Raw genomic sequence first — 20574 nt, forward strand, 5'->3', positions numbered from 1 at the left:
TTAAAAGTGTAATTATCTCAATATTTTAGTATTTCTAAAGATTACAATCATATGAGTAGTTATTAATAAACTATATATTAATGTTTTGTCAGAGTATACAAATTACGTAGGATACAAGACATAGTCTAGAATTTCAAAGGTTTAAATACTAAATTAATTAGTGTCATCCGTGAAAACATTAAATTAATGGAATGGCTACCTAATTTTTGTATATATATGATTAAAAGAATTATAGAATAATAAAACATTTAAATAAGAAAATTAATCAAAAGTCTTAAGCAGGTCAACAATTCAAAATAACGTCACGTGAAATTCTCCCTAGCTTAAAAAATACTTCATTATTATTGTAAGTATTTTTAAAATCAAGCCATCGTTGGTGTTTATCTATTTATCTATTTTATTTCATTTATAATATTTATCAATTACCATAATTTATATGACATCATTAGCCTTGAGCATGCTTGAGTTGACCGTTGTTTTATTTACCAAAAGGGGCCGTTTGATATCAAATGGGCTCTGAAAGAAGTTAGGATGAGCCCATAAATGAAATAACGAATTCTAATTTGGGCCCAACTCTTCTTTCTTTACAAGAATAAAACTCGTGTTTGCCCATAAACTTGGCCTACTAATTTTTAAAAGTATTTTTTTTTTATGAGAAATAGGAACGGTAACATTGCTTGAATAGATTAAAAATTTAGAAGAAAAGAATGGTTTAAGATTTTTAATTCACTCAAGAACGACATATTATTTCTATCGATATATACTTTTTTGTCTCTATCATTTCTCATTTTTTTATTGTTTGATCCCATTGCTTCAAATTATTTATTCACATGTGGCCCTGGAAACTTCCAGCTGGGTTTAGGAAAAAAATAAATTGATTTACTTAAAAAAAAAAAATTTTAATATCATATTAATTTAGATAAAATAATATTTTAATTTTTTTTAAATAGGTAAATATATTAACAAATTTAATAACATTTGTTTTTTCAAATCCAACTTTACTCAAACTCTCAAAATCAAAATATTTTTAAATAGGTCACTCTCTTCTATTACTAAACTCATGGAGGGTTGAAAATAGGCATAGGGAGATTTCGGTAATTATTTTGTTTCTTCGAGATAATGTGTGAGCATAGTCAGTTATAAGATTTGGGTTATTCTAAACTAAGTAAAAAATAAAATGTGTATCTAACTATCTAAGCCTAGTGATTTCGACAATCAAGTTACACCTATGTTGTTGGTTCGAAATGCATTAGGTATATTTTTTTTTGTCAAAATGACAGCCTAAAGTATACTAGTTTGGGACTTGGTGACCTTATCTCATATAGACTGTTAGTGTAAGATGAGTATATACTGTGATAGAAAAAGAATGAAGAATATAATAATATATTTGTTTATGTATTTTTACTAACAATAATGTATTTATAAATTAGTACTAATAAAAAAAAGTGTACATATAATATTTGGTCATGATGATGTTGAGATACAATTTGTGTGAATAAAGCAAAGTAAATAAAAAAGGATTTCTGAGTCAACTTTTAAATAGAGAGAGCACTCCACTGCATCTGCATTCTGCATGCATGCTTGCACCTAAATATGTTCCCCGTTTTCCTATCCTATATATGCATTGAAACCTGCGGCTCAACAAAACTAATCATTTCTGAATTTAAAATTAAATATCCTTATTTGACATATATAACATTCACACTAAAACTCAATAATAACTAACAGTAAAAAAAAAAATTATGAATTACCCGCCGAAGAATTCAAAGAAATGAAAAAATTACTAACCAGAAGTAAAATTGAAGTTGAAAAATGAGAGAGTAGTACGGTAAAGAACAATGATATTATGCTTGCCTGCAAGAGCAGCAATAGCAATTGGCACCTAATAATAATTTTAATATTAATAATCTAATTAGGCCCCACCAAGATTTTTAATAAGTATATTTATAGGGCATCATTTATTGGCAAAGCATAAAGCCCATTATTATTATTATGGGCCCAACTTTTCTCTACTTTTTAGTTGCTTAATTTAACTTCTTGTTCATATAATACTAATAATAATAATGTACGTAAGTACAAGTCATTTTAATCAAAAACAAGTTTATCTTCTACTATATACTTGTTGGAATATATCATTTATATTTCATATTTTATTCTCATAAATAATAAATACTAAATTTAAGTGTATGATCATAATAATACATTGCTCTTATAATAAACTCATTAATTTTGGTTTTACATTAACTAATTCTTACAAAATAAACTATAGATTAAAGGGTTTGTTTGAGTCAAAAGATGTGTTTAAGGTTTGGAAAAAGAAGATAAAAAGATATGACATGTAGTAAACCAAACAAAGTCACTTGTCTAAACAAAAAAAAAACATTCTTGTATGCATTTATCGATCATTAGTGAGACGAGTACCATAGTTAATAGCACAAAAGTCATAAAGATGAACAGACAGAAGGGTTCTTTCTTTAAGGTTTTATTAATAATAATATAGTAATTAATTATTAAAATATTGATTATGATTTTTAGGTAGTATAATCAATGTAGCCAACTAATATACAGACCCACTACCCACCTCATTATTACATCTATTTTAATCCTTATATTTATAATTAATATGCTTATTAGATGCCCGCGATTTAAGGAACCTTTCTTCCTCTCTCTTCTAAACACTCAATCTTTTCATTTATTTATAATTAATTTATAAGTTGGGTTATTTATTCAATACAAATTGCATTATCTTTTTTTTATTAAATCAAATTAATTTTTTAAAATGTTTATTTGAAAATAATATTAATTAATTATTATTATTATTTATATATAATTAAGTATAAAATTAATAAACAAATAAATTATATTAAAAAGAAATAATTATTATAAAATCAACTTATTTTTAAATTTATAAATAATTTCTTTATTTTTTTAAACAGTATAATTATAAAATCGAAACATATATAAATTCGTAAGAATTTAAATAGTTTAAAATTGTATTTAATTAACTCATAATCTTCCTTAAAATATAAGATTTTAATAGTGAATTTAATATTTTAGCTCTATTATTCAATATTAATAAAGTTGTGCAAACTAATAATATTTGACACAAAACACAGCACAATTTAAGCCAAACACAACTTTATATACTTCAAACCACAAACATAATTTTTTGTATCACAAAAATAAGTTAAATAGTTAAAGTGTTTTTTTTATAAATTAAATATAGAATAATAATTTGTAGTTTTTGTTAAGTTTTCAAGCTCTTTAATATTTTACTAAAAATAAAATCTAATAACAATTTTAGAACAATTTAAATATATTACATAACAATCAAATTGACAAAGAGAGTGAAAGAGGCAAATGACTTTGGATTCCATTTTAAATTTTATCATGTAGCAACAACGACAAATAAACATTTAATTGTTTGAAATTTATATTTTTTTTTGGTTATATTTATATTAATATAATATAAATGTTAAATTATAAATTTGTAAAACAAAATTTTCTTATAAATAATATGCTGAAATCATATTCCTAATTAGGCATACATAAGTTTATATTAATAAAGGAATTATTTTATTTTGATTATTACTTTGTATGATTTTAAATTTAATATCTATATATTTTAATAAATATATATCATTTAAAATAAATCAAACTTTTAATTTTAAAATCTTTATATTAGCATATTTACAAAAATATATGCAAAAAAATATAAAATTTTGTTTTTGACTCAAACAAACTATTTTTTAATAATTAAAAAAATAAATAAATTTAAGCCTAAATAAAATATATGCAGTGCATGTGCTTTTATTTGATCACACGTAGTTCCTATGCTTCTTTGTCCATGTTTATATTATAACACCATTTGTAATAATTTGTAACCAAAACTAAATTCTAAAAGAAATTTACAGTTGTAACAAGAAAAATATAATAAATTTAATAGACTTATTTATAAGCTTCAAATTATATGCTTAACCTTAAAATCATGCATATGTTTTTGTTTGGAAATGCCCTAATTTGAATTTTAAAATATTAATAAATTCATTTAAATTTAAATATTTAATATTAATTTAAATAAGATAATATTATAAAATAACTCATAATTAAATATATTAACATTTAAATAATATTTTAAAAAAGGTATTATTTTTAAAAATAATTAAAAAATTTACATTATATTATTTTTATTCGAATGTATATAAGAGCTTGTTTGATGTAAGTTTGTTATAGAATTTTTATTCATCTTATCATATATATATTGAATTATTAAATTATTTAATTTATTAATTAATAGTAAAAGATTTTTATTTTATTTTTATAAATTTATAAATTATAAATATAAAAATGTTATATTAATTTTATAAATTAAGAACTCAAATAAATTACATATTTTTATATAATAATATTTTTATAAACAATTAAAAACACTCTAACAACAAACCTAATAACCTAGGCTAAAAGAGGTGGCGTTGTAATATCTATTGTCGGATTGCGCATTGAAAGACAAAAGAGAACAGTTCTTCCTCTGTAGCTTAAAGACGTGATTCTTCTGACATTATTATTATTATTATTTTTATTTGAGTATAATCCTGACATTTAGTAATTGGCTTCTACCGAAAAACAACATATATATGATTAGTGATTACTTTCTTAATTTACTTTTTCACTTCTTACACAATTTTCTTACTTTTTTACTCACTAATAATAATTTATCTATCTTATTTTACTACATATTTAAATAGTTGGACAAAATTTACAAATAAATTACATTGTATAATTAATATTATATATAAAAATAAAAGAGAACAAAATAAACTATTATATTTATATAAAATGAAAAGTATATTACAATAATTGAAAAATAAATTAGTATAATTTAATTTGAAGACGACCTATTATTTTTGTATAAAAAATCGACACTTAAAACATTTATTTAATCTAAATATCTAATAAAATAAAAATGAGATAATAGTAAAAAAATTTGGATGAAACATTATTCATAGTCTAGCAAATAATATGTGCATAAAAAAAAGTTGTAATATTGCTAGTAATTGTCGTATGTGTCAAGAAAATGTTGAATCGATAACTCACTTACTTTTGTATTGTCGATGGTGACTAGTATTTAAAGTTTTTTTGTGAAGTATTACAAGATTCATTAGGTGATGTCCGAGTTTTTAGGTAGTTGCTGAGAAATTTAGATTGATGCAACTGATATGACATACCTACATATTTGTGTTACCATCCCAATTATTCTTTGGTGGACTATCTGATTTGAAAGAAATCGTCGAACTTTCAATAATCGTAGTAGTCCGATGTGTATTATTTATAATACTATTATTATGATACTTTATAAAATTTGTTCAAGAAAGCCAGTACAGTCGGTCGGAGAGTTAATCGTTCTTCTCGATAATTTACGAGTTCCATAACTTATTAAGTATTGTTTTTTTATATTTGTTATTTTATGTCATGTTTTGTTGTTGAGTTTAAACGATTTTTTTTCTCCATAATATACATTAACGTTATCAATTTTCTTTTAAAAAAAAATTCCATTTATTTTAGATATTTCAGTGTCCAATTACAAAAATAAATATTAATATAATAAAATAATTTAGTTAAAGTGTGTTTTCTTAGTTAATGTTTCATTCTTACACCCCACATTTTATCATTTTTTTTAATACAAGACAATTATTCCTTTAGTTGGTTAAGATGTATAAATACCTATAATACCTTAAATTATTATTAATCATTTTAAAGATATTATAAATAATTAAATTTGTATAAATTAAAATTAGACATACATATTTTCATATCAGATTGATAGAATATATAAATGGTAAAAAATTGTTTGAATTAAAATATAAAGTTAAATGATAATTACACATACATATTCTCATGTCATTAATATAGAATATAGTATAAGATATTAAAATGAGAATAAAAAACTTGTATATTAATTATTGTTATCCAATTTGTATTTTATATGATATAAAATTGTTAAAACCAAGGTGATATTTTTCTAGTAGGTAAATTTATAAAGTAATGGGTCCCATAGGATGCTGCTCTGTTGGCCATTGTGGGTCCCTTGGATTCACACCATAAACCCTTCTCCTCCCAAAAAAACTCACAAGCAGCATACACACTTAGACCCTTTTTAATTACTTCATTCTTTCTCTCTCCCTCTCTCTCTCTCTTCCACTTCACAGTCCAGAGTTCGCAATTTCATCTCAATTTCGAAAGGCCAGAGTCATCAGCCATGGCTTCGACCTTACCCACGAACAAATTCCGAGTCTTTATCATTCTAATGTGTTTTTTGGTTCATTCTCATTCTAACTCCATTCAAGACTTGCTCAGGAGCCGAGGACTGCCGGGTGGGCTTTTTCCCAAGAATGTGAATTCATATGATCTCGACGCAGATGGTCTTCTCCAGGTATACTTTGAGCAGCCGTGTATGGCCAAGTTTGAGACGAGGGTTCTATTCGACACAGTTGTTCGGGCTAATCTAAGCTATGGAGGTTTGACTGGAGTCCAAGGATTGTCACAAGAAGAACTATTTTTGTGGTTTTCAGTCAAGGATATCATAGTTTATGATCCATCATCTGGGTTAATTCTATTTGATATTGGCGTTGCTCATAAGCAATTCTCTCTATCCCTATTTGAAGACCCTCCTGTTTGCCATCCAGAGGTCCATTTCTCTCTTTTACAACTTTACTCATATACTATTGTTTTCAGACAGAAATATTGAATAGTTAAAGAAAAAAGATTTCCTTTATTCCACTGTATTCAATCCCCCCTTCCTTTTTTTTTCACAAGTTGGATTCTGACTGTAGTCTGTTGCGGGATTACAGGGATTTCTGATGGAGGAGAATCCAAATGAGGAATTGAGGCTTCAAGCTCAGAGATGAAAAGAAAGAACCATACACAAACCCCCCATTTCTTCTTCTTCTTTTTTTTTCCCGACTAACAACTTGTCTGGTTCTTCTTAGCTCTTCTTCTGTTTTTTTTCTTGTTTGCTTCTTCTTACCCTTTTGTTGTTTGAAGAGAATCAATCTCTAAAAAGCTATGAGAGATTATTATTTGTTATATATCTATATATATTGGGGTAAGGTTGTAATTAGAGAAAAGAAGAAGAAAGACTAATCACAGCAATTAATGGAAAAAAAAAAGTTTTGGACACCTGTTGATTGATTAGTGTTGAGTTTAGTTTTTAGACTGTCTTATTCATGAGATTTATTAAGATCATTTATAACTTGTTTGGTTTTCTTCACACAAACCTTTTTTTTGTTCTTCTTCCCTTTAAGATTTTAACACAATTGGATATTCCATTCCACATTAGACCTAGTAAACAATCTGGATTGAGATGTGGAAATGAAGAATATAAGAAGAAAGCAATTAATTGAAGGGGGGGAAGAAAGAAGACGTTCTTCTGATGACAGTAGCAGCAGCAGTAGGTTGGAGTGTTGAATGCTGGGCTGGGTAGGGTAGGGTAGGGTAGGGTAGGGCAGGGCAAGGCAAGGCAGGGAAGAAGACAAAGACTAGCCAATTGGGGCAGGGGAGAGGAGAGGAGAGGGGTCCAGACAGCTTAATTCTGAAGCTTTTAAAGAGACACCACCAAAATTAGCTTAGCTGGTTTGGGTTGTTGTTTGGTGGGATCTCACCATTTCCGTTCCTCTGGTTTCTATCTCATCATTTTGTCTAAACTCAGTCCCACCCTAAAAACAAACAAACAAACAAAACATCCATGATTATTCAAGGAAATTACTTCATCAATTTTGGAGGAGGGGCCACAAACAGTTTTCAATACTAGTACTCAAAACAACCCTAATAATGTTGCATAAATTGAAATATCTCATTCATCAACTAAAAAACCCTAGATTTTCTTTGTCAAAATTGGAGAGAATCTCATTATATTTTATTATCTCAACTCACAAACATATATGACTAGAAACAGAAAAATAAATCTTATCCGACAGCAGAAAGACTGACTAAGTAGAGACTTATATTGTCAGAGAGAATATATTGACTACTTATTCATGGTCATAGTCATGGTGTGGTTTATGTAACAAACACAAATTAATTTTACATCCAAGAAATGCACACATGTTCTTCTACAAACAAGACCAAATTAAAAACAATATTAATTGTGACAAAAATAAAGTTTCATTGTGTCAAGCAAGATCAATGTCTCTCAAATTCAAGAATTTAGCTTCTTTTCAAGCATTTTAGCTCGCCTAAGAGCTTCCAGAGCCCCCTGTTGGTTTCCTGAACGTTTTAATTTAACTGCCTTTATCTTCTCTGCTTTGATCTCTTCTTCCAGTTGTTGAATTTTCCTCTCCTTACCAGAAGAAGAATCTTCACCCCTTTCAATTACAGGAGCCTCCATCTTTTTATTAGGTACTTGAGATGAAACACTTGCTTCGTTATTCAATCCTATGGATTTCAAAGCCAACAGAAGTTGGGGATCAAGGAAATCCTCAACTCCGACACCATCGTCGACATGGTCCAATGAAGATTTGGACGAGTCTTGGGCTGATAACTCCTCCAACTGGGACTCTAGAGCTTTTGCCAATTCAAACTCTGCATCTGCTTCTTCCGTCCTGCCTTCTCTCCTAAACTTCAGTGCCTGTCTTTTATGACCGAGGGACTGCTGCTGCAACTTGAAACGATCACGGCTAGACAGTGCAGGTTTTGAAGCCGGTTTCAAAGGACTTGGTTCCTTCTCGACAATGGGTGTCACAGCAGGGGTAGCTTTTTCTGCATCAAGTTGGGCAGGGATACTAAGTTGAGCAGGGAGGATATCCTCTAGCCTTTTCTCCAACAGTTTTGCCTGTCGAAGCTCCTCTTTAGCTTCTGGAAGCCTCCCTTCTCTCTTCAGAGCAAGGGCTTTTCTTTTATGAGCAAGAATTTCTTGACGGATAGAATCATCGTTAGGAATTTGTTCAGATTGATCGCTTATTATTGCGGCTTTGACTTCTACTTTCGACTCGACATTCACCGGCTGTGAAACAGACAAGGAATCTAACATGTCGTTTTTTATTTCCGCTGGAATTTTAGGTTTGGCAGACTCCATCTCCGCCAGTTGGGCTTCCAAAACTTTTGCCTCGTTTAGCACTTCGTCTGCTTCCTCGGTCTGACCTTGGCGCTTCAGAGCAAGCGCCTTCCTCTTCAAACCGAGCAGTTCCCTCTGGATTTCACCTTTACTTTTTCGAGATGAAACAGCAGCTTGAGTAACGATTGTATCGCCATTATGTCTAGAACTCTCGGCTTCTTCCTCTTTCCAACCCAGGTTCGATAAAAGTGAAAGATACGTTGGATCAAACATGTCCTGATCTGTCACTTCTTCTCCACCATCCATCACAACAAGATTTTCTGAATTATTATTGTCACGTGCAGGCTTCACTTCAGAAGCATGATTATCGATCTCCTCAAGCTGCTGCTCGAGTACCTTCCCTCTCTTCAGCACTTCATCTGCCTCGTCTAGTTTACCTTCCCTCCTTAAAGCAAGAGCCTGCTTTTTCAGGCCCAACAGCTCTTTCTGAATCACCGATCTACTCTTCCCCTTGTTTGGCTTTGATGCGGTTTTCTCCTCATACAAAATAGAATCTGGTGGTCCTTCCACATCAAGGTTACTCTCGAGTAACTTCGACTTTTTGTGCAAAGACACTGCTTCAGCTGTATTACCTGCCCGTTTTTGAGCAACTGCCTGTCTTTTCAAAGCTTGAATCTCACTTAAGATTGCTTCCCTATTATCAGTTTCCTCCAAGCAATCAGTTTCCTCGGTCCAACCAAAAGATTTTAAAGCAGCAGCCATTTCTGGGTCATTCATATCCTCATTTGTCACGTCGAAGTGACTATCATCGCCCAGATCGTTATCGATTCCATCAAGGTGATCGCCCTTGAATCCCATTGAGAAATAATCCCGTGTATCATCACCACCATCATCATCGTCGTCCATGCCACGAATCAATGCTGACAGCTCGTCGTCAGAATCTTCAGCCCCTTCCAAGAGTGCTTGTTCCTCAAGTTGCTGTTCCAGAATTTTAGCTTTTTTCAGTTCTTCTTTTGCCTCAGTGAGTTTTCCTTCACGCTTTAGAGTTAGAGCTTTCTTCTTGAGGGCAATCACCTGAGTTTTGTCTATACTGCTGCTGGCACCTGTCTTTGTCGTAGCTTTATGAGAGACCTCCCTAAGAAGTGTAGATAGTTCACCTTCCAAGCTCATATTAGCTGGCTTTTTATCGGCATCGTGAAGGTCCATATCTGACCAACCCAAATCTCGAAGTTCAGAAGCAAGGTCATCTTTTTCCTTGCCCTTTTGAACATTGGACTTGCTTTTCTCAATCTCCGTCGTGTTGCTTGAAGATGGTCTTCTGCGATTTTTTCTTATTGATAGTTCTACCGCAGTTGCTTGTCTCTCAAGCTCTTTTCCCCTTTTAAAAGCTTTTAAAGCTTCTTCGGATTTTCCTTCTCCTTTCAGGATTTTGTATTTCTTTTTCTCCTCCACAGCCTGCTCACGCAACTTTTCAGGACTCTCAATTGATGCATCTGATAATGAATCATCTAGGAGAGTCTCCTCGACAGAATTAGCTTCATTCTTAGAATACGCTGGAGACAATTCCTTCTTATCATTGCCTAAAATCTGATTTAACACTTCATCTTCATGAATAGGTGTTGCTCTAGACCCCCCTACAAAAGGAAGGGCCAATATTTAGCTGAATACATCTGATTGTTTCGCTTCTTTAGAGATATAGATTCTAATAAAGTGTACCTTTTCCGGCTTTGTTTTTCTGGCCATATCGCAATTCAAAGCGTGCAGCCTCTTCGAGTTTTTTACATGGTTCGCAAATGCGAACAGGTGAATCTCCTTGCCCACGTAAGACCATCCTATGGTGGGAACAGCCGTTGCAAAATATACCTCCGCATCTGCGACAATGATGCTGTAGTTTACCAGAAAACAAATTATTTAAGTAAACCAAAAACAAAAAAACTATATATAGAAGCATAGACATAGGTTTTGATGAACAACCAGGTGAGGAAGTTGTTTACAGAAAAGCAAAATGCAATAACAAAACATGTTAAAAAATGAGACATTATCAAATCAAGTAAATTCTTCTAACCAGAAGTATATATGGACATTATTAAACCATAACTTAGAAGCAAATACAATAAACATAATGATTTCCTTGCACAATGCTTGTTTCTTGCTATGATTATAGATACATTGACTTCTGATGATTAAGGAAGATAGTTAAAAGAGAAAGCAGCAATTTCTGTTTGTTGTTCTTAAACAGGAAAACACGATGTTTATTTTCAAAGACAAAGAGATCCAATATGGGTGTGAAATCTGAAAAATGCAAATAATTCCAGAACACTAAGATAATTGTGGTTTATAAAATGAATCGTGAAAGTAATTGAACCCTAGTCGATGATTCCTAGCTGCTGAGAAACATGATTTGTTACTTGAACATCGAATGATCACAATACAGTATAGAGATCTAGCAAAATGATGTCTTTAAGTCTTGAATCGCGTCATATCTAACATAATCAATCAAACAATCGCAGGACTGGACAAGCACCAAATAATAATTTAACATAGGCACATACGAATTGATTATATAGGGAAAGATAGATTATAAAGGAAGGAACCTTGCGATTGATGAAAGTGAACTGAGAAGAACATCCTTGACAATGCGATGCATCAACGACCCAAATGTTTCCTCGCAAGGAAGGTTTTGCCGGTAATCCGATCTTCTCCAGCATCTTCTTCTTCTTCTTGTTTGGCGATCAAAGGAAGGAAACAAAATTAGGGAAAATAAGAGTCGATTAGGTATAAAGAAAGATTAAACATGTGATCCTCTTTGCATACCTTTCTACAGTCGGTCGGTCTATATGTCCCTTTTTCCAGTCAATCTACAGAGAACGGTCGAGCAACGAAGGAGACGAAGGAAAGCCTTTTTTTTTTGTCGACGTGTTAGCTTAAAGAAGATATATCTAAGGAAATATGTCATTTTGCCCATAAACTTTTCATACCATGTGAATTTAACCCCAAACTTAATTTGTCAAGATGCTCGTTCTTGTTCCCATAACTTTATGATGATGCTCGTTTTATTAAATGAATATTTATTCAATATAAGGATAGGATAGTTCAATTAAAAAAACAAAGTACTCATATTTTAATTCTTACTTAAAAGAATGAAATGAAATGTCATAATGGAAGGGATGTTCTAATTTTCGTTCTAATTAATTTAATTTAATTGTGTTCTAAGTACACAATTAAGACATCTTTATTATTTATACCAAAATACATTTAATTAATAAGTTTATAATTTAAACTAACAATTTATTGATACTTGAATTGTTATAACTATATAACTAATCAATGAAACTAATAAAATTATTTGAGTGAATTGAATCATATTTGATTTGAGTTATTTAATCTATTTACTCATCAATCCACTAAATAAAATAATAAATCAAAATATTTTTATTTTTTTATTATTATATATTAATATATTTATGTCTTAATTTTTATAACCTTAAATTATCTATCTATATATATAATGATGCTAAATTTTTAAAGTGTTTGGATTACTGGGGTCGAGAGCGGTGGTTAATTTGGATATATATGTGAGAGTAAATAAATATTTGGGTCGGATTGTGGGTTAACCCACCCATAAACTTAAAATGGTTAAATGAGGTCGAGAGCTGTGGTTAATTTGGATATATATGTGAGAGTAAATAAATACTTGGGTCGGATTGTGAGTTAACCCACCCATAAATTTAAAATGGTTAAATTAAAATAAAAAATGCTATAAGTATTGTTCGAACTTGCAACCTAACAAAAATAAGTACAACCTTTTAACCAACTAGGCTAATAACATTTCATATTTAAAAATTAACACCAAATTTGATGAACGCGGGACATTTTAAAAATATAAGTTCAACTTTTTTTTTAACTATAACTCATCTGGTGAAAGTTGCAAAGTTTAAAAAGTAGATGAGTTAAATAACTTTATTTAAACTACAGAAAATGTTGATTTCTTCGTCTCCTTCGTTGCTTGACCGTTCATTAAATTTAAATATATTTTTTTTAGGACATTTTAACAATATAAGTTCAACTTTTTAACTATATTTGCATACCTTTCTGTAGTCGGTCTATATGCCCATTTTTTCAGTCAAATCTACAGAGAACGGTCGAAAAACGAAGGTTACAAAGAAATCAACATTTTTTGTCGACATGTTAGCTTAAAGATATATTTAAGGAAATATGTATTTTTGCCTATAAACTTTTTACACCATGTGAATTTAACCCCAAAACTTAATTTGTCAAGATGCTCATTTTGTCTCATGATGTTTGAGATATATATTAAACCATTGAAGAATTGAATAATAAACTGAATGATGCTCGTTTTGTTAAATGAATTTTGATTCAATATAAGGATAGTTCAATTAAAAAAATCTTATTTAAAAAACAAAGTACTCAAAACATTAAACACAATTAAGACATTTTATTATTTATACTGAGATATATTTAATTAATAAGTTTATAATTTAAACTAACAATTTATTATATAACTAACCAATGAAACTATACATTTTTTAGAATTAAATAATAATGGATTATATTTTATTTGTATTTGAGTGAATTAAGCTAAATTAAAACTAATTATCTTAATCGATTGGTTCGTTCCTTCTTGAACCCGACCCGTCGGGGTCCACTCATGCACGGAATTCGATGTGTTTACATTGGTACTCCATTACCATGGGCTGGAACAGTTGTTTTGTGGGAAGCCTGGGTTGGTTTACATAGTATTGATTAGAGAAAAAAATAATTTTGGTTTAAGTTAGAAATGTTTATAAAAATATTTGTAAACCAAGATGTGTTTATGATAATTCAAAACATTCTATATAAGTAATTAATTTTTAGTGTCTCTAAAATCACAAACCTACTCGAATGACTCATAAAATATAGGATTTCATTGATAGTTGAGTCCTCCACTTTTTCTACTTTGTCTAGAGTCTAAACTATTTGTTGCCTTCTTAATTTCTTTTTCTGTGGTTCTTTTTTACTCTGTTTTATTACTATTGTTTCTAAGTTTTTGTTTAAACTACTTATAAAACGAACTTCTATTCAAAATGAAAAGAAAAATGAAAATTTGGGTTATTCTGATAAATGGTCTAGCTATTTAGTCTAGCAATTGTTTGTAACTATTATATTTATGGATGAATTCTGCTATTAATTAGTTGTGAACTGTTGACCATATTTACTTTAGTATTCAACTCAATCTCAGTCGGTCGTATATTTAATGGTGGTCGACATTGTAATGTGAAATAACAATAAATATTAGTTTTAACATTTTCAAATAAAACCATTAATTCGATCAAAGTAAGACAAAATTGTGAGATATATGTTAGGTGAGAATTCCAAATGCTACAAAACAAAAAACAAGTAATTAGTAGGTCTGTCTGATGAGGAAAACGTTGATCTCAATGCATGTTTGAACTTCTGAGCTAGTCTGATAAAGAAATAATGGATCGATCGATCATAGGTTATATATATGCATGCATGCAGTTTTAAAAGTCTGAAACTGGAGGGAGGACCATTAATCAATTAATTAATTAATTGAGAAAGAGACTTTGCCTTGTTAGGGTTTAGTAGATTAATACGTAAGTGTCCTGTCCTGTACTGTACTTCTGCTCACTCAATTTTACCATTCATTCATTCATGTCAGCAACTCATCAGGACATTCACGTTCAAACTTTATTTTTTCAAATTACCCATTAATCCCAACTTCAAAAACCCACCGACACAAGACAATTTATTTATTTTCAAAAAAATAATAAATATTCAAGTCATTTAAAACACTTTCTCAATTCAAACCCTAAATTTGGACTAGAAAATTCAATTGAAACTGATAATTCTGAGCCAAACAAAAATAAAACACTGAAACTGATATATAATAAATAATACAGAAGGAATGGGACCTCTCTACTTTCTGTCTTTTTGGCTCTGTTCACTCTCCCTCTCATCAGACCCAGACCCATGACAGTAACCTCTGCTCAAGAAGATCCATTACAGTAACTGTACACCGATGATGACTGTTCGGTTTTTTGTCTTTATTTTTACAATTTTTGGATTGGGTACGAAGAAAAATGACATTTTGTTGCATTTCAATTAATAACAATAAATAAAGATTGACAATTAGATGAAGAAAAGAAGATGGATGAAGAACTAAACATGCATTTTAGGGTTTGAATATAACAACAAAACAGGGGAGAAGAGCCTTAGTGCTAAGCAAATAGAGTTCCTCAATGTTTGAATAAACGCCCATCTTTCCTGCAACTGAATCAAACCCAATTTGCCCAACCATTTCATTATCATTCTCCAATGGCCTGTGTACTCTCCCAGCAATCACTCTGCATACAACCAATGCCTTCCTCTTCTCATTATTTCTAATTTCCAAAGCTCTACCGCTCGTTGACGTTGTAAAAACGCCACTAAACCCGCCGGATTCTTTCTTTGACCTGAACCCATTTTTCAAGATTTGACAAACATTGCATTCCTCTGAAACGCATATGCTTGACGATCCATTCTCACCCAGAGAACATTCCATTGTCGTCCCGTAAAACCTCAAGAGTTCGTTCCCATCGGCTAGACAGCGAGGATGCTTCTTCTGCAACTTACTGGCTTTAATCTTCACCGTCTCTCTGTATTCTTCGAATTGAGCTATCGTGTTTTGCATATTGTGAACTTTCAATATCCTCTCCATCTGACCGCAGCTTTGAGCTGATTTTATCCAACCTGTTCTACATATCATCTCCACTATCTTCCTTGACGAGTCTCCTTCAATCAGCTCCGTCACTGTAATTACAAAATCAAAAACTAATTTTAGAAATTGAAAAAATAACCAAGAACTAATAAATAATTACCAGCATGTTTGGAGAGATGGTGTGATTCAACATCTTCCCATTTTGCAAACTTCTCGCCACACTTATGACAGTGTTGAAGCAAAGAAGATGAAAAAACAGGGGAAGGCGGCCAGTCTTTCCCAAAAGAAGCCCTGGGTCTTGGAGGAATCATCGCATCGAGCCCAGACACACTTCTTCTCCTAGGACCAGGTGTACCAGGTTTTACGGTACCCACGGCGCCTTCTTGGGTACCAATCAAGGTTGTGATTTTAATTTCACAGGCGGAGTTGTTGAAGACAACTTCGTGGGTTATTGGGTTGAGAAAATCACTGCTACCGATGGATCTTGGGCTGCAAGATGGAGCCTTTTCCATGTATCTTTTGCTGCCGCCATGAATAACGTCTTTTAGATTTGAGATTGATCTTGAACAGCCCGACCATCCTGATTTCTTTGTTAATATGTTGCTTAAACTATTACCTCCATTGTTGTTGACCTTTGGCTCATGCACATCTGATGGGCCCGACCTACAATGGAGCGATTTCCTTAAGGAGAACCAAACTGCTGGCATCTTCACTCTCTCTCTCTCTCTCTCACTAATACTTCTGGTTCTCTAGAAAATAGGAATGGGAAATCCCCATTAACGAAAACGGAAGCCAACTAAGGAAGGAGATGAAGAAGGAAGAAAATTAATTTTGTATTTTCAAAGCTTTCCATCCGCAGAAATGAGTCAAAATGACCAATTTGTAGATAGCTGCTATTTATTTCCTTTCTTGACATGTGCAAACTTAACACTTAAATTCAAACCTGTCTGTTTCTTGCCCAAAACCCATAAGACTAAAACCGAGATTTCTTCCTCATTGCAATAATATAATACCTAAACCGACAGAATTAGTCTTAAACCCACACTATTTCTCTGTCTGTTTGCGTGCAAAATTAATACTTTAATTAAACATGCACTATTGTTTAAATAATAATTATAGTTATCTTTTACCCCTCTAGTTATATCTTTCCATAATTTCTTCAACTTGTTGGATAAAACTTATGCATGTTTCATTGTAAACTTCAATTTAAGGAAGCAATCATTCACTTTAGGAAACTGTTAAATAACTGATTTTATCATTAAGGATGTAATTCCAACAAAGAATTTGTAATTGGTACAGATGTCAAAACTCGAGATCTCGAGTTTTCGAATAGGTGGCGAGCTCGGTCTATTTATTATTATTAAAAAAAATTCTATCTAGTTCGGTCATATGCTAATAAATGTGTTCCAACTTCCAACCGAACCAAATTCAACAACAACTTCTGCTATTTGAATACACCATTAATAAAACGATATGGTTGTTGTCATATTCGAATGTGGTTTCTTGAATACACCATTAATGAGGTTTCTTTAATACAACATGCTCAAGAACCAAGAGGTTCCGTGATATAAGGGTCCCACAATTCTTTAGTTATAATAATCCATAAAAGATTTCAATATGAATGTTTGATGATCTGAATATTCTGTTATCGATTGTTATTATACTACTAACAAATACAAAATTGTAACTGTCAAAGTAGGCAGAATGGTCATTAGTTTCCATATTCATGTTTGCTCAATCAGTGCTAATAAACCCAAGAAACTTGTTTTCTTCTTTACATATAAAAATGGTTTCCTTCCATATTCGTTTTGTCTTTTCTATCAGATTAATACAAGTTTACCTAAAACATGTATTCCCAATATAGTATTTATCCATTGACTTTGAATCAGATTAAAAAATATATTCAATGATGAATTATAATCCCTATTTAGCAGTCACACATTGAATAATTTAATATGGTCCGTGATTATTCATTCAATGATGACCATCACATAAGAAAGAAATTCTCAATAATTCCAAAGTAACATCAACACGGGTTCATTTTTATTCAAAATAGTTTGGTACATGACATCACTAGGTTCACAAGCATTCAATCCGAGTACAACAACACAATTGAGCGACTAAACACTTTCAGAATTGAAAAAAGGAGGAACCGAGAACCGACAGGTGATCCTTACCCAGATTGCGGCCACGATGGCACTCCAAATCCATCACCTGAGAGTGATCCACAAAGAGATTTACCTGAGAAGCGTTACAAAAAAAAGTCAGTCAGGATGATGTCCTTTGAATTTTGTAAAAATCTAAATAGAGAAAGAGAGACTATATAGATAGATATCTTTTAGTACCCTTGAACCATATTGTTTAATGAACCATTCAGAAGTTTTATCATCGGAAGCTTCAAACATGATTTTCTCAAGTCCAAGTCGTCCAATGATCTTTGCTATTATGTCAGCCCGCATTGAGTCAGCCTGTTCACAGAGGTCTTGAGCATCGATCATTATCATGTCAGCCCCAGCTTCTAGGCATCTTTCAGCCCTCTTAACCAATAGATCTACATCTTCAATGATATCTGCATTAAGTATCAATTATCAAACCCATTATGTTCAAGCAATCATAAATGATAAAGATCATTGAATTAATAAAACAGGTTGTTGGATTGATTCATACCTGAGGATTTAGATGATGGGGCTACATATGCACCAAATGCTCTATTCCCAATCAATGGAATGTCAGACTTATTAAACTTCACAGAGAACTGAGGCTTAGCCCTGAGACCCCCACTCTTAACCATTCGAATGAATCTCAATAGACTTTGTTCAGAAATTCCAAGTGATCCTGCATCAAGCTCAATGGTATCAAAACCCAACTGCTTACAATCCTGCAATTGAAATAAAGCACAATGTTAGCGCGTCTTCTTCTTCCTAAGCAAGATAATAAGCACTTGCTTCACCCACTTCTATGTATTCTTTGAAAGCCGATGGCCCTTGTCGTAGTAAATGTTCTGCCCAGCCACCAGTGCTGACATATATATTGTGTCTATGAGCCATGTCAGTAACTTCTTTAATGTAAGGTTTGGCCATCAAACTATGTGATCCTCCAGCAAACTTTAGACCGTCAACAAAATTTCCCATGTTATCGAAAATATCCTGTGCATCAAACCAACGACATAATGTAAACCAGCAACAATAACCGAAATGTAAATCAGTGAATTTATTTAGTGATCAAAGAAAGCAGTATTCCATTCAGCTAATAAATTAGTATCCTAGCTAGAGAACTCCAATTACATATAGATGTTTACTTTACAGAGAAGATAAAACAGTTAATCGGAGCTAGATGATCAATGTTTGATTTATTTGTAAAGGAAGAGGCAAAACAAACAAGTCTGATTGATCGAATGAGAAAGGGGGAGAGGGAGAGGGAGACCTGTAGAAGATTTTGGGTGAGGAGAGAGTAGTGAGGACTTCTGATCTCGGTGACGCCGTAGCTGCGGGGTTTTTCCGGACGATCTTCGTTCTCATTGAAACTCTTCCACCGATAAGCCGCCATATATGATCGATCGAATCCCTAATCAGCGAGAACAAGATGAAATTCAGGAATTTGGAAGCCTCGGATAAAGACCGACTCAACTCAATGAGCTTCAAAATTTTATGGAAACTTTTAGGAACACCCAGTTCTTTCTGGAAACTGCTCGAGATGAATGACACGCTTAATATTTGAATAATCATTTTTCCTTTTCATTTTATATATTTTAATAAAAAAATCATATAATATATAATTTTTTTTGTTTAAGCACAATTATATATGCGAAAAAATAACTAAGGAACAACCCTAAATATAACTAAAACATAAATAAAAAAAGTACAAAACTAACTATAAAGATAATGAGTTGCTCATTTTATTATTATTTATAATATCATTTTAATCTCCTTTCATATTTCAAGTTTTTAAGTTCAAAATTTTCATTCCAATCTTTTAAGATTGAATTATAAGGAAAAGATTTCAGCTATTTGAATTTATCGAGATGCATTAACCGAGAATACAAAATAATATTGTTTTCTTTTTAAATCTTGTCTTCAAGAAGCGTAACGAGCTCCTAATAGAGACTTGCACAGCCCAGCGGTAGAGCGCGTCCCTCATAATTGCGTAGTTGGAAGGACTTCATCCACATGTATAGTTCAATCATGGCCTTGAGATGTGAATCCGCTAACAAATTAGCATGACATACGTCTCGTGTTCGAGAATTGGGTAATATATATGTATAATATGAGATACAAAAATTAATAATTATAATTAGACTTATTATAATATTATGCATATATTAATAATGAAAATTTTCAATTTTATAAATCTCACGTCATTCAAAATTTTATTGTCAATTTTTTTTATACACTCAATTTTCTATTAATAAAATTATATTATATATTTCTTTTCTCACCATAATAAATAATATATTATATAAAAAAAAAAGTGAAAAACCGATATAACTCGATATGAATATCTTAGGCTCGGTTTTGGGTATCTATTACTATATTATTATTATTAAAATAAAATAATATTTTATTTAAATTTAATTTATCATTTCAAATGAATCAGTGTTATAAAAATCATCGTATACCTCCATTATTTATCACACTCAAAGCATTTTTAGATGGAATAAAACCCGTGACTTTTTAGTCTTTCAAGACGACTCTTACCATTTTGATCTCTTTAACCTCTACAATTTCAGTCACATTTAATCTAGTAACAGGGTATCTGTTGAGATTCGAATACCCGACGAATAAGAATGAGAATAGAAATAAAGATACCT

The 20574-nt window shown here is 31.3% G+C and overlaps 4 protein-coding genes across 9 annotated transcripts; 1 reads left to right on the forward strand and 3 right to left on the reverse strand.

Annotated features, from left to right (window-relative positions):
• The first annotated feature begins 6118 nt into the window (after window positions 1–6118).
• LOC124915486 lies at window positions 6119–7090 on the forward strand. The gene is made up of 2 exons (XM_047456208.1): window positions 6119–6685; window positions 6849–7090. Exons 1-2 carry the CDS (start codon window positions 6257–6259, stop codon window positions 6903–6905), a joined length of 486 nt encoding a protein of 161 aa, XP_047312164.1. The 5' UTR covers window positions 6119–6256; the 3' UTR covers window positions 6906–7090.
• Window positions 7091–7979: 889 nt separating this feature from the next.
• On the reverse strand, window positions 7980–11956 carry LOC124913811 (microtubule-associated protein futsch). Of its 6 annotated transcripts, none has more exons than XM_047454228.1 (4): window positions 11864–11956; window positions 11644–11766; window positions 10766–10920; window positions 7980–10683 (listed from the first exon to the last, which is right to left on the reverse strand). In XM_047454228.1, the coding sequence occupies exons 2-4, from the start codon at window positions 11694–11696 to the stop codon at window positions 8195–8197; spliced, it is 2697 nt and encodes an 898-aa protein (XP_047310184.1). In that variant the 5' UTR covers window positions 11697–11766; window positions 11864–11956; the 3' UTR covers window positions 7980–8194. The 6 variants fall into 6 exon arrangements, with proteins under 6 accessions (XP_047310184.1, XP_047310182.1, XP_047310185.1 ...); XM_047454226.1 differs by having other exon boundaries at window positions 10766–10934; XM_047454229.1 differs by having other exon boundaries at window positions 11644–11769; window positions 11864–11947.
• A 3178-nt stretch (window positions 11957–15134) lies between these two features.
• On the reverse strand, window positions 15135–16657 carry LOC124916728. Its single transcript, XM_047457481.1, has 2 exons — window positions 15928–16657; window positions 15135–15859 (listed from the first exon to the last, which is right to left on the reverse strand). Exons 1-2 carry the CDS (start codon window positions 16472–16474, stop codon window positions 15243–15245), a joined length of 1164 nt encoding a protein of 387 aa, XP_047313437.1. The 5' UTR covers window positions 16475–16657; the 3' UTR covers window positions 15135–15242.
• A 1097-nt stretch (window positions 16658–17754) lies between these two features.
• On the reverse strand, window positions 17755–19365 carry LOC124914486 (protein HEAT-STRESS-ASSOCIATED 32). Its single transcript, XM_047455042.1, has 5 exons — window positions 19191–19365; window positions 18722–18913; window positions 18435–18645; window positions 18113–18336; window positions 17755–18008 (listed from the first exon to the last, which is right to left on the reverse strand). The coding sequence occupies exons 1-5, from the start codon at window positions 19311–19313 to the stop codon at window positions 17898–17900; spliced, it is 861 nt and encodes a 286-aa protein (XP_047310998.1). The 5' UTR covers window positions 19314–19365; the 3' UTR covers window positions 17755–17897.
• Window positions 19366–20574: the final 1209 nt, after the last annotated feature.

The sequence above is a fragment of the Impatiens glandulifera genome, chromosome 9, assembly GCF_907164915.1.
Source record: "Impatiens glandulifera chromosome 9, dImpGla2.1, whole genome shotgun sequence".
NCBI lineage: Eukaryota > Viridiplantae > Streptophyta > Magnoliopsida > Ericales > Balsaminaceae > Impatiens > Impatiens glandulifera.

Excerpts from the sequence above, each read along its gene's own strand:
- LOC124913811 (XM_047454226.1), bottom strand. The coding sequence starts at position 11,757 with ATGCTGGAGAAGATCGGATTACCGGCAAAACCTTCCTTGCGAGGAAAC. Across the intron at positions 10,935-11,643 it reads TCACTTTCATCAATCGCAAG|CATCATTGTCGCAGATGCGG; the intron begins GTTCCTTCCTTT and ends GGTAAACTACAG. Across the intron at positions 10,684-10,765 it reads GAAAAACAAAGCCGGAAAAG|GGGGGTCTAGAGCAACACCT; the intron begins GTACACTTTATT and ends TTCCTTTTGTAG.
- LOC124916728 (XM_047457481.1), bottom strand. The coding sequence starts at position 16,474 with ATGCCAGCAGTTTGGTTCTCCTTAAGGAAATCGCTCCATTGTAGGTCG. Across the intron at positions 15,860-15,927 it reads CCATCTCTCCAAACATGCTG|TGACGGAGCTGATTGAAGGA; the intron begins GTAATTATTTAT and ends TTGTAATTACAG.
- LOC124915486 (XM_047456208.1), top strand. The coding sequence starts at position 6,257 with ATGGCTTCGACCTTACCCACGAACAAATTCCGAGTCTTTATCATTCTA. Across the intron at positions 6,686-6,848 it reads CTCCTGTTTGCCATCCAGAG|GGATTTCTGATGGAGGAGAA; the intron begins GTCCATTTCTCT and ends GCGGGATTACAG.
- LOC124914486 (XM_047455042.1), bottom strand. The coding sequence starts at position 19,313 with ATGGCGGCTTATCGGTGGAAGAGTTTCAATGAGAACGAAGATCGTCCG. Across the intron at positions 18,646-18,721 it reads CTTTCAAAGAATACATAGAA|GATTGTAAGCAGTTGGGTTT; the intron begins GTGGGTGAAGCA and ends TTTCAATTGCAG. Across the intron at positions 18,337-18,434 it reads CCCATCATCTAAATCCTCAG|ATATCATTGAAGATGTAGAT; the intron begins GTATGAATCAAT and ends TACTTAATGCAG.